This window comes from Stegostoma tigrinum, chromosome 5 (genome assembly GCF_030684315.1).
Source record: "Stegostoma tigrinum isolate sSteTig4 chromosome 5, sSteTig4.hap1, whole genome shotgun sequence".
NCBI lineage: Eukaryota > Metazoa > Chordata > Chondrichthyes > Orectolobiformes > Stegostomatidae > Stegostoma > Stegostoma tigrinum.
The window spans coordinates 114,354,426-114,368,064 of NC_081358.1; the positions used below are offsets into that span (position 1 = coordinate 114,354,426).

Sequence of the window (13,639 nt, forward strand, 5' to 3'; positions counted from 1 at the left end):
TTTTACACACATAAGAATCTATGGACAAGGAGCAGGCTATTTTTCCCCTTGAGCCTGCTCCATTGTTCAACAAGATCATAGAATCGCTACAGTGTGGAAACAAGCCACTTGGCTCATCAAATCCACACACTATGAAGAGCATCTCACCCAGATCCATCTCCCTACCCAATCCGCATAACCCTGCACTTCCCCTGGCTAACCCACCTCGCCTGAACATCCCTGGACACTATGGGCAATTTAGCATGATCATGGCTGATCTGTTTATGTATGGAATTCCACCTTCCCACCTATCTCTGATATCCCTTGATTCCCCTGGCTATCAAACAAGAATCTCTCTTACATGAGCTGTATGTAGCAATTGTGTGTGTCACATTGGTGATGCTCAGTCAAAATACAATCTAGGGCCAATGACATGGAAATCATAGCTGACAAATCATAGACTGAATTATCAGTATATATTTCAGTTTCAAAACCAAATAGGTTCAGTGAGTGGGAAAGAATCTGGCAGGTGGAATATAATGTGGGAAAATGTGAAGTTGTTGTCCACTTTGGAAGGAAGAATAAAAAAGCAGAATATTATTTAAATGGAGAATGATTGCAGAATTCTGAGGTGGGATCTAGATGTTCAATTACGTGGGTTGCAATAATATTATGCAGGTCCAGCAGATTAAGCAAGGTTAATCAAACACCAGACTTTATTACAAGAGGAGTTTAAGATAAACGTAAGGATGCTATACAGGGAATTAGCAATGCCATATCTCCAATACCGTGCACAGTTTTGGTCTCCTTATTTAAGAAAGTATGAATGCACTGGACATGGTTCAGGGAAGGTTTGTTTGATTAATACCCGGAAGAGTGGGCTATCTTATTACAAAAGGTTGGACATTCTGGGCTTGTTACCACTGGAGTTTAGAGAAGTGAGGGATGCCATGAATTAAGTTTATAAGATCCCGAATGATCTCGACAAGGTGGGTGCAGAAAGGATGTTTACTCTTATGGATGAGTCCCTGAACACAAAGCAAACTGGCAGAAGCACACAAATCATAGGAGACCCTGAGCTCCAGAGTACTGGAGGACTGAAATGGTGTGACAATTGGGCCTGAGAGCAATGTGGGAAGGCTGGTAGTTTGTCAATAAAGATTCATATGGACTGAGGGTCAAGGAAGATGGTTCCCATGGAACATGCAGGATATTAAGCACGAGAGGCACTTTTTTTTTACACAGTGGATAGCTCGCATGTGAAGTTAACTTCCAGAGGTAGTGGTGGATGTGGGCACAGTTATTAAGTTTAGAAGTCACTTAGATAAGCATATGAATAGGAAAGGTTTTAAGGGATATGAGCCAGGAGCGGGCAGGTGGGACTAGTTTTGTTTGGGATTATGTTCAGCATGGACTGGTTGACCCGAAGGGTCTATTTCCATGCTGTATGACTCTATAAGACACAGTCGAATGATGGTTAGATCAAGCAATCAGTCGTTGGGAATTGTGCTGTCTAGTTTCCTGGGGAATGAGAATAAAATTGGAAGTGGTACATAAATAAGAAGAGCTGAAATGTTAATGAGATACAAGTATTGGAATGAGATATTCGCTGCTCAGTCATGTGATTCTGAAATTGCCATTTACCTTAGGGCAATATTGCGAAACTTCTTTCAACATTGAGATTCTAATTTTTTCAACTCCACTGTTCTTGCTTTGGTTGTGTTGCACTAGAAGGGACAAAGATCAGCCCAGTGTTTTAGACATAATGAAATGTCATCATCGTGAAACTTGAACTCAGTTTCTCTCCCCATGGATGCTGCTAGTCCTGCTGAGTATTTCTAGCATTTCCTTTCATCAGCCTGTTATGATATTTCATGAGTGAAATTCAATGAGATCAGCTGAGCATGACCCACCTTTACAAATCTGTGCTGGCTATTCTTAAATCAAAACTTTCCACCTGCCTTTGATTTCTTTTCCCTGACTATAGTTTCCAAAACCTTATTCTGATGTTAAGGTAATGGTCCTTTAGCTGCTAGACATGACCAAACACCCTTCTGTTATAACAATGCCACATTTCCGCTCTCCAATCATTAGGCATAGAACTAGTGACAATTGGAAAATGTTACTAGTCCTTCAACTATTACCGCTCCTGTTCTTGTTTTAGAAAACAGGAGGAAAATATCAGCTGTACATTTATGTGAAAGATGTATATTTTAGTCATTTTCATACATTATTATGTTAATACTGCTGTGTTCCTCCCCCCTCCCCCTACAGCCAACTCCTGAAACGCAGATCCTTTCCAAGGGACAAGACTCTCCACTATCTCACCAACTTAGATCATACCAATCCAGTTCCCGTCATTAACTGATATCCATAAACATGATAATTTAGCAGCACTTAACAGAACCATAATGACCTGGATGAACTTCCCCTCCTACCTTAAGAAGTCAAAGCTAAGATGCTCAAACCATAACAGCTCACTCAGCATGGGTCAAGAATAAAACTTGGAGCTTCTTGGCTCTGTGCCACTCTACTTTTACCAAATAGGATGTTTGGAGACATATTACTGTGAGAATGAACAGTATCTTCCGTTTCTTGCATTGTACTTTCAGTTCCTCGATGAGCATCACCATCCCAATGGAAAACAGATTCTATCCTCACCACCTTTCTCCCTGATTGCCAACAATTAGAAATCCAGCCCACTGTGTCATTTACTCCACAGTGAAGGATGTATTCATGTTATAAAGAAATATTCGTGCCGTTTTGAGAAGCGTAGAAGCATAGGAACAGAAGTAGGCCATTCGGGCATTAAGCTTGTGGCTGATCTGTGGTCTATCTCCCCATACCTTCTTTTAGCAAAAACCCTTAATGCTTTTGCTTAATAAAAAAATTAGCTCAGATTTAAAATTAACAACTGACCTAGAATCGATTGCCATTTGTGGAAGACAGTTCCAAACATCTACTCTCTTTTGTGTGTAGAAGTGCTCCCTAACATCTCTCCTGAATGGTCTTGCCTTCATTTTTAAATCATGCTCCCCAATTCTAGAATCCCCAACTTATGGAAATAATTTATCTACCCTGTCCTATCCTGTTAATACTTTGAAAACTTCGATCAGACCATCCCTCAACCTTCTAAATTCTAGAGAAAACAGGCCGAATTTGTATAATCTCTCCTCATAACTTAATCCCTGATGTCCAGGTATCACTGCATATCTTTCTTTGCATCTGACATCACTGGGGCAAAATAACATGCCTCTCTCAAGTCCTTTCCCTCTGAGCCAAAATATGAGGAGGCCTCTTTAACAGGAATGTTTACCGTTTCAGTCTGCCAGAAGGTATCCACGATTGGGCATTTGCCATTACCAATCACACTATAATACCATGTCCACGCCTCTGGGTTAATCGGCTCTCCAGCACAGCCCAGGATTCTCAAAGAACTGAGATTGAACCTGAAGCAGTCAAGTGAAAAAGAACATCTTAGGGGGGAAAAATGAAGACTTTATAAATCACAAACAACAACAAAACAAAATGATGTTACAAAATAGCAGAAATTGCATGTTAAGAAGGAGGGGGAAGTAAAGCCTTAATCTGGAAGTTAAATTAAAGCATGAAGTACCACTATTGTCAGAGGTCCTTCTGAAATCTGTAAAGGAAAGGACAATTTAATTGCAATAGAGAATGGAGAAAGCATAAATAGATTGAAGGAAAACATAGCAAATATATCAGTGTTGAAAAAGAAAGACATGATTCAACTTTGTGGCACAATTTCTCGTCAGAAATTGTACAATTATTTTACTTGGACAGAACGGTTTATTTTAAATATAATCCTCCCAAATAATAAACACCAGCCCCAATCTTTAATTCTGCAGTGCTCACCTTGCAAAGTCACATTGGGTCAAATCAAACACGTTTCAAAGAGATGTCACAGTTTATTAACAAATGGTAAGTAAGACAATCAGAATTACCATGTAAAGTATCATTCTCCCTTCTGGAATGTCTTTTCCTCTTAGGCACACAAACTGAACATATTTTGAAACGGTTAGCCAGTGATAGCTGACAAGAGCATTAGTGAAGAATTTCTCATTGATTGAAGTAAGTTTTCTCACAGTTGGTTATCATCCAGTGATTTCCCCTGGAAGAGTGTCTGGATGGACATTTGTAAGCGCTCACTGGATGTTCTGTTAGCTGAAAAGTCATTGTCCGGCTCATGTGGGTGAGTTCCTGATGAGATGCTGGCAAACCACTGTAACTCTATGAAGACAGAGAAGAGAAAAGGCGGGGAAAAGACAAGGAAGGAGGAGCCATCATAAAGGAAGAAAAGGTGAAAAGTGGCTCAAAGAAGAAAGAAAAATGGAAAAGGGTAGAAATGTTCTTAGGCCCAGCCAGATAATTGAGAATGAAACTGGATCCATCACTAGATTCAGTAAACGGGGCCCAGAGCTGTAGCCTGACTATGGTCTGGTATGACACCAATTAGTTCTCAGAAAGCATCATCATATTCACAGCTGTGATAAATCCTACAATACTGAAACCAAAACCCAACATCTGTCTTTGAGTTACATGTAAGTTGCACCATTGAAACAAGCTATTCAGCTTAGCCAGCCTATCTTAGCGTTTATCCCCCACACACGCAATAAAGGTAGAATGCAGGAGGTCATTTGATCAATCCATAGAGTCTCTAGAAGATTCAAATTGCAATAAGCTAAGTGTACGGGTAACTAGCACACCTTTACTCAATGACACTTTGGCCCTTACTTCAAGCTTCATGCATTCAGTGAATAGCTCAAATCAGCTTCATAACATTCTTACTTTCTCACAGGCTCCTCTCCAAACTTCATCAGCATCCTAATCACTGTGGGCGCTGTGTAAAGCTTTGTCACTTTGTACTTTTCAACCATTTCGTACAACCTCCCGACATGTGGATAGAGTAAGAGACCTTCAAACTGAAACAGAAAGAAATTTAATCAAAACACAACCACTCGAAAATCATCCGATTCAAGTGGATAACTTGATTTTCATCATTCTCAAATCTGCTGGTGGTGTCCTCTGGTTTTATAGTGAAGCTTCGAGTGGAACTCCAGCCTCCAGGCAGGGACCCTGCCATTTTGTGAGTTGAGAATTTAGAAGTGAGAATTTACGAGGTGCAAACAGAAACCTTTGACCATACTTCAGATCTGGCGGGAAGAGAAGGTTCTGTAAAAGGCTTCAGAAGGCACTCTGTAGAACACTAGGACGAAGCTGACTTCCTACTCCCTCCGTCTCTCAAGCAGACTTCAAATAGGAAGATCCAAGGAGAAGAAAGAAAAAAAATACTACAGACACTTTCATTTAATTAAATATTCCTACGTGTTCCTCTGTTCCTGTTTACATCATTTTATTGATGTAGAAAAGTGCAGAGGAGGAGTTGAAGAATATGTCTCTAAATAAGCCATGAGGTTTGGGTTGGGAAAGTGTCAAAATAAACTGACAGGGTACAACACTTGTTGGGTACGTGCCTCAGGCATTGCTTCTGAATGACAGCAGCCTTTTGCAATTAGCATTTGTCACCTGAAATGCGGTGCCCAGTTTTTGGACATTAGGGGCTAGGGGAAAGGAACCTCACCTGTCCACTGAATTGCCAAAAGCTGCACTTCTCAGGTTGGCCCAAGTTAGCAGACGTTCTATTCCAGATATCCACGTGTTTCTTTATCTACTGTGCGTACAGAAAGCAGCCGGAAAGATTTTTAATTTTTTATTTGTTCACTTTTATGGGGCCTGTAGAGGCAGAATGCCTGCTCATCGTGTGCTGCATCATTCTATAATTACACAATATTTAAAGTATACATTTACGAGCAGGTCTGAGGAAGTCAGGAAACACCAAGATCGGAGTGCCTTCAGAAGGATACACGTCAGTAAGCATTTTACAGGGGGGAAGGTAGCAGCTCCAAGGAAACAGGGTGGTAAGATCTCTGAGGGGTGACAGCTGTGGTCTTTCCTTCCTTTAGTCATGGGGTATGAAGACAGCGATCCCCACCTCTCCCCGTCCCTCACAACTTCTTACTTGCCAGCCAGCACAGGGAGAATGTCTCTATTGAGTTGGCAGATACTTTACAGAGCAGAGCATGACAGCTACATTGCCACCAGCAAAGTGCCAGGGAGCCCTGGAAAATCCTCACATCATTCGCCTTAATGGTTAAATTGAGTACCCATGCATAGAATCCCTACAGTGTGGAAACAGGTCCTTCAGCCCAACAAGTCCACACTGGCCCTTGGCGCATTCCACCCAGATCCATGCCCCTATAACCCACCTAATCTACACATCCCCAAATACTACAGGCAACTTAGCATGGCCGATCCACCTAACCTGCACATCTTTGGACTGTGGGAAGAAACCAGAGCACCCAGAGGAAACCCACGCAGACACAGGGAGAATGTGCAAACTCCACACAGACAGTTGTCCAAGAGTGGAATCGAACCCGGCTCCCTGGTGCTGTGAGGCAACAGTGCTAAGCACTGAGCCACCATGCCGCCCCATGTAGAGAGGATAGCTCATCTGTATCCCAGCACCCATGGAAAACCTCCTCGATAGTGGAAATATAAATACGCCTCAACCCCACTCTAATTCTGCATTCTTTCCCCACTGCTCCAATCACCTACGCCCCCACACGGTCCACGGGACCAAGAAAACTCAGATCTGTGATAATAACACCCCCCGCTGTGACTCTTTACACCTTTTTGCGCAGTTTATAACCAAAACTGACTAAAGGTGATATTGGCCATAGACCTTGGAGTGGGTTGTCTCTTTGGCTGGGATGATGCCACACCATTCATACCCCTCAAATAGAAAACATTACCGCAGCAAGATGGAGGCCTCTGCGTTCACTGCATCATCAGACCTGTCCAGAGGGAATTCTCTACTCTAACAGATACGCTGAATACTGTCTCCACTCACAAGAATACATGTCGCACCATTTGCCAGTGGGCCATAGATGACATAGGAGTGTCCAGTAATCCATCCAATATCAGCTGTGCACCAGTAGACATCACCATCGTGGTAATCAAAGACATACTTAAAACTGACCGCAGTGTAAATTAAATAACCTGCAACAGTGTGCAGTACGCCCTGGAACAAAAGTAAAACACAAGTTATTGTCAGTAATGTTCATCTTCTGGTAAATTTTTAAAATCAGAATTGTTCCAGCTCAAAGGCAGGCCATTTGGCCTATTTTGTCTGAAAACGAACATTTTGCTTAGTGTCATTTTTTCGCCTTCTCCCTGTACCCCTCCACATTGTTGTATTTAAATTAACAACCTCAACATCCTCAATAGAACCCACCTCCACCACACTATAACACAGTGCTTTCTAGACCTGAATCACTCACTGTTGGAAAATGTTTTTCCTAATTTCACTTATTGTAAATGTTCTATTCATTCAAAGGATGTTACTGGCTTGGTCTGCATTCACTGACCATACCCAGTCAAGAGTCCAATGCATTGCTTTGGAGTCACATTTAGGGTCAATTGGCTTACATTTGGCAATATAACTCTTAAGTTTGTCCCAGGTTATTTTTTCCAGAAAGTTTCCTAACCAGCAATGTCATGCTGACCAGCACCTAGTTGCTGGTTTTATTTTTATTTCACTTCACTCAATCTCCTTGACTGCGTTTCATACATCAGTTACACAGGGGATTAGTAACACCACATCCAGACTACTGTCTACAGTATTGGCCACTACAGTTATGGAAGGATGTTAATGCATTACAAGCTGTTTACTTGTCTAATACCTGGAATGAGTGGATTGCCTTATGAGGAAAGGCCGGACAGGGTAAGCTTGTATCCTTTGGAGTTTAGAAGAGTCTTGGAATTCTTTCCCTCAAATGGCATTAGATGCAGAATCTTTGAATTTTTTTAAAGGGAGAGCTGGATAGATTCTTGACTACCAAGAGAATGAAAGATTATCAGGGGCATACAGGAATGTAGAGTTAAAGTTAAAATTAGATCAGCCCTGGCCAAACTGTTCTATGTTCACATATGGTGCCGGTGCCTCATCAGCTTTAGGTATAGAAAGCCAATCCAATACTTCCTCCTTAGCTTTCTTAAGTCTTTCTGCCGTCAGGGCTACTTCCTGTTTTGCAAAAACCGAAGTAGCATTTTCTTCTTCGAAAATACAGGTTCAATGTATTCAGTTGGTACCTCAACCAAAGCCCTTGTCTGCAAGTGTAAAACCCTATTATGGTCCTTAGTCAGCACTCGTCCTCCTTTTATGCACCCCTCCTCTACCACCAACGCTTGCACCACTGATCCCCCAACCCCCACCTCCACCCACCCACGTTTTCTACCATTTTACCTCAAGAAGACTCCCAGATTTCCATTCGAACAGACTGCAACAATTTGCTATCCTTCCAATTCACAAAGATCAGCTATAAATGTTATGTTGACCTTAATAAGGCACTTGCTGTCATTGAGATAATTGAAGTTTAGAAAAGTAAGGAAATAGCAAATGTGTTCATTGTTTAATAGATTTATTTATTAAAACGTATTAAACTGCATTAACTGAGGGTCTTATTGAGAAGCAATTCTTAGTTCATTCACAGGAAATAAGAGTCATTAGTAAGACTGGTATTATTTGCCCTTAAGAAGGTGGGGAAGAGTCTTCTAAGTGTTAGTGACATTGCTGCAGTTTTGAAGTCACACAGAGCACAGACCAGGTAAGGACAGCAGAGATCCCTCCCTAAAGGACATTTGTTATTGCTTCGGATTTTTATGACAAGATGATAGTAACACGATCACCAATATAGTTTTTATTCCGGATTTATCTAACTAATACAGGTCCCATGGCTGCTGTGATGAGATTTAAACTTATGTCTTCAGATTATTAGTCAAGTCTTCAAGATTATTAGTTCAGTATTATTACCACCATACTACTGTTCCCATTCAGGAAGGACTAAGGATTGCAATTCATAGCATCAACATTGTTAAAATGAGCAGTGATAAAGAGGAGATAGTGAGAACTGCTGATGCTGTAGTCAGAGATACCGGATCAACTTTCCTGCTCCTTTGACGCTGCCTGGCATTCTGTGCTCCTCCAGCTCCACGCTGTGTTATCAGTGATAAAGGGGAAATAAGTGGTAAAGTAATTTTAAGCTAAATTAGGTTGGTGGTTAAAGGCTTGTCATAGGATTATGAACTCAATGAGACCACTCAGCCCATCGAGTCTGCTCTGACATTTCATGCTGTCATGTGGATCAAACACTTCAATACTTTTTATCCACATTATCCCCATAACCCTTTATGTCAATGGTAATCAAAAATCAAGCAATCTCTCCTCTTAAGCATACTGAAAGATTGAGCATCACAGCCCCTGGGGTAGACAGTTCTAATGATTCGCAACCCTCTGCGTAAAAACAGATTTTCCTCCTCAAGGCTTTACATTGGATAGGTTCCCCAAACTCCTGGTTAATACTTGCAGAAGGCATGTTCCTGTGTACAAATGTATGTTGCTTCTAGCAAGCACCCATCACTTATGTTATCAGCTAAATCGGTGATCTCAAATTGGTTGTTAGGTGTAGCTAACTGCATACTCAGGGTGGTTCAGCATTTTGGATTTTACAAACACAGGCTGGCTGAGCAGGCAGAAGACTTGCCTTGGGTTTCCCAGTTGATCCACTTGTATACAGGATGAAAAGTGGATGTTCGGCATCAACCCATTCTGGTTCGCAATGCTCACTCGCATCTTTCATTAGTGCATCCCAGCACAAATCTGTTCCACAGTTCCAGAACAACTATGAGAAAGAATTAGAACATCACCATAATTCCCAAGTTAACATTTTGCTGCCACTTAAAATGCAGAATGAGAAGTGTCATTTTATCTATCAAGCCCAACTTATAGCCCTGGCCATTAAGCTTCATCTGGCCAAAGAACACACAAGAAAATCTGACAGGGACAGTTATACACTCCTTACAGATCCCACAAGACATGCTTACCATTATGGTCATTCATCAGGCAGACACTGAACTGTTCTCAGCCTTCATTTATGCTACTCCAGAACTTGGAGGCTAAGGACGATCATTCAGAACTTACCTGTTTGATGCTGTGAATGCATGACACCTCAGTATAACAGCACAGTTGGGAGTGGGAACTTGCTATGGGGGAAAGTTATAGGTCAAAGTCTCAACTAAAATGTATTCTATTCTCAGCAAAAATGGTACAACTTTGGAAAGGAATAAGCAGCAAGGTCTTGGTTGTGTTCCCTGGCTGGTATGTACAAAGTTAACTGATCACCATATGGTAACGGCAGACTCCAGAAATAGGAATAGATAAGTTGATCTGAATAGAGTAAAATTTGTTCACAGCTGAATATTGTAGAGACTTGTTAGCGACAGGAGCAGGTGACAGTACGAGGCAACAATTTGACAGCCAAAGCTTATTGGCAAAGTACAAACTTGAGTAACAACCGTTAAAGTAAAGTATCAACTACAACTGTTATCACTGAAATCATAGTCCAGTAACAGAATGAAGACCTACCAGAGACGGTAGTGAAAAATGAATGCAAAAATAATAATTCCGAATTGAGACAGCTAAAGAAATAAAATCGTTTACTCATTGATTTGGCATCATAAAGATGAGAAAAATACTCACTGTTTGAAATGAAATCAAAAGAGACTATTGAGATCCTTAATTAGGAAGGGAGGATAAACAGTGTGTGAACTTTTAAACTAAGGTCATCATGAATGAACATGTGGAAGAGGCATGCCAGAGGGACCAAACAGTTTCACTATCCAAGATTTCATATATTTTTGTTTCACGTCAACACTTAATCATCACTTTTTTTTTACTGAATTGGCATTTACCTGCAGGATGTTACAACTATCCTGTTCATGGTTGTTTCTCACCTTGTCACCAAGGTGTTGTACCACAATGCAGTTTTTTAGAGTAAAGCTTTCTCTGAAATAAATTATAAATACATTTTATAAAGAGTGATTCATATTTAAATAAAAATGATAAATACGTTCTTGTAGCAGATTTTCTTAACATTTGTTAATGGGATATGGATGTCACTGGAAAGGTCAGCATTTATTGCCCATCCCTGATTGCCCGAGAGAAGCTGGTGTCTTCTTGAATTGCTGCAGTTCCTGGGAGGTAGTTACATCCATAGTGCTGTTCTGATGGGAGTACCACAATATTGACAGCGTGACCATGTAGGAAATGCAATATATTTCCAAGTTAGGATAGTGAGGGGCTCGGAGAAGAACTTGCAGGTGGTGGTGTTGCCATTTATGGGGAGGCAATGGCCTCGTGGTATTATTGCTAGACTGTTAATCCAGAGACCCAGATAACGTTCTGGAGACCCAGGTTCAAATCCGGCCACGGCAGATGGTGGAATTTGAATTCAATAAAAACAAATCTGGAATTAAGAGTCTAATGATGACAATGTTGATTATTAGAAAAATCCATCTGGTTCACTAATGTCCTTCAGGGAAGGAAACTGTAATTCCTACCCGGTCTGACCTACATGTGATTCCAGACCCCCAGCAACGTGGTTCTGAACCGCCCTCTGGGCAATTAGGAATGGGCAATAAATGCTGCCTGGCCACTGATACCCTCATCTCATGAATGAATTTTAAAAAATCTGCTACACTTGTTCTTCCTGATGGTAGAGTTTGCCGATTTGGAAGGTGCTGTTAAAAGAGACTCAGCGAGTTTTTGCAGCACACCTTGTTAATGATATGCATTACTGCTACAGTGCGTCAGTACAGAAGGCACTGAATGTTGAAGGTAATGGGCTGCTTTGTGTTGGATGGTTTCGAGCTTACTGAATATTGTTTGACTTGCATTCATCCAGGCAAGTGGAAGTCTGGCGTTGCTATGTTTGAACATGGACTGCATCAGTATCTAAGGAATCATGAAAGGTGCTGAACATCAGCAAACATCCCCACTTCTGACCCTGTGATGGAGGGGACATCATTGATGAAGCAGCTGAAGGTGGTTGGGTCAAGGAAACTTGTCCAAAGTCTGAGGAACTCCTGCAGAGATGTCCTTAATTGAGATGAACCTTAACGACCTTTCTTTGTACCAGGTATGACTCCAGTCGGTGGACTTCAGTTTTGCCAGAGCTCCTTGATGTCACACTCAGTCAAATGGGGCCTTGATTTGAAGGCAGTTGTTTTTGTGGTTTTCTTAATTTGTTCTTGGAATATTGATGTCACCTAATGGAACACCATTTATTGCTCGTCCCCTACTGACCAGGCAGCAGTTCGGAGTCAACCATATTGCTGTGGGGCCTGGTACCAGGTCGGCTGACAGATTTTCTGCCCTAAATTTCATTAGTGAAACAGACAGGTTTTTACAATTGTCAGTGATTACCTGATTGTTATTAGACTAGCATTTACTTTTTAAATTCCAGATTGTTAGTGAATTCAAATTTCACCATCTGCCATTACCAGAATCGAACCCATGTCCCTAGAACCTTAGCTTTGTGATATGACGATGTTACTGCCTCCCATAGTCACTTGCATTTCACCCTATGATCAAACAATGATCCTCAAACCCCATCTATGGAGGTGAGAATGGGTGGGGATAGTTTTCTTCTGAGGCGATTCCTTGTTATTTAATATTTGAGTAAGCATTTAAAATGGGAACCATGCCACACAAATAACTCTCCCAGCACCTGATCAAAATAAGAAAGTCAACACAACTCAAATGTAATGCACAGAAGTAGTTGAGTCAGGATAAACTGACAAGCAAAGACAAAAGATCATGAAAAGTGGAAGCCTATTGAGACTGATCTGCCATTCATTAATCATGGCCGATCTATTCTCAAGTCTTAACTCCACTTTCCTGGCTGCATAATCCATAACTCTAGTCTTTGTTGTCGATCAAACATCCATTCAACAAAATTATACATGATGACCAGATTGTAATGTAAAGGAGCCAACACAACTCACAGCATGATGCAGAGAAGTATATATATATGGATGTGATTCAAATTTCACCAAGACTCCCTAGACAGCACATCCTAGACCCACTGTCATCTAGAAGGGCAAGGGCAGCAGATACATGGGAACACCACGAGGTACAAGGTCATCACCATCTTGACTTGGAAATATATCACCATTCCTGCAGCGTTGCTGGGTCAAAATCCTGGAATTTGCTCACCAACAGTATAACGGGTGTATGTTGAGGCAGCACGGTGGCTCAGTGGTTAGCACTGCAGCCTCACAGCACCAGGGACCTGGGTTCAATTCCAGCCTCGGGCGACTGTCTGTATGCAGTCTGCACCTTCTCCCCGTGTCTGCGTCGGTTTCCTCTGGGTGCTCCGGTTTCCTCCCACAGTCCAAAGATGTGCAGGTTAGGTGGATTGGCCATGCAAAATTGCCCGTAGTGTTCAGAGGGGTGTGTGGGTTATAGGGGGATGGGTTTGGGTGGGATGTTCCAAAGGGCGGCGTGGACTTGTTGGGTCAAAGGGCCTGTTTCCAAACGGTAGGGAATCTAATCTACGGCACATGGAATGGAGTGATCCCAACAAGCAGCTCACCAGCACCTTCTCAAGGGTAACTGGGGATGGACAATAAATGCTGGCCCAGGCAGTGACACACACATCCTACGAGTGAGTAAAATAAAACAGGGCAGTCCATGCATCACATCTGCACGATCAAATCCACCCTTACCAATTCTCATGCT

The 13,639-nt window shown here is 41.7% G+C and overlaps 1 protein-coding gene across 4 annotated transcripts in view; it reads right to left on the reverse strand.

Moving 5' to 3' along the window:
• The window catches only part of acss2l (acyl-CoA synthetase short chain family member 2 like), a 133,036-nt gene that overhangs the window by 17,627 nt on the left and 101,770 nt on the right, over positions 1-13,639 (reverse strand). For all 4 annotated transcript variants that reach the window (XM_059646227.1, XM_059646225.1, XM_059646226.1 and 1 more), the window contains 5 exons: positions 10,810-10,903; positions 9,603-9,740; positions 6,911-7,081; positions 4,789-4,922; positions 3,296-3,428 (listed from right to left, as the gene is read on the reverse strand). In XM_059646227.1, the coding sequence (XP_059502210.1) occupies positions 3,296-3,428; positions 4,789-4,922; positions 6,911-7,081; positions 9,603-9,740; positions 10,810-10,903 (670 nt within the window). The remainder of the gene's footprint in view (positions 1-3,295; positions 3,429-4,788; positions 4,923-6,910; positions 7,082-9,602; positions 9,741-10,809; positions 10,904-13,639) is intronic.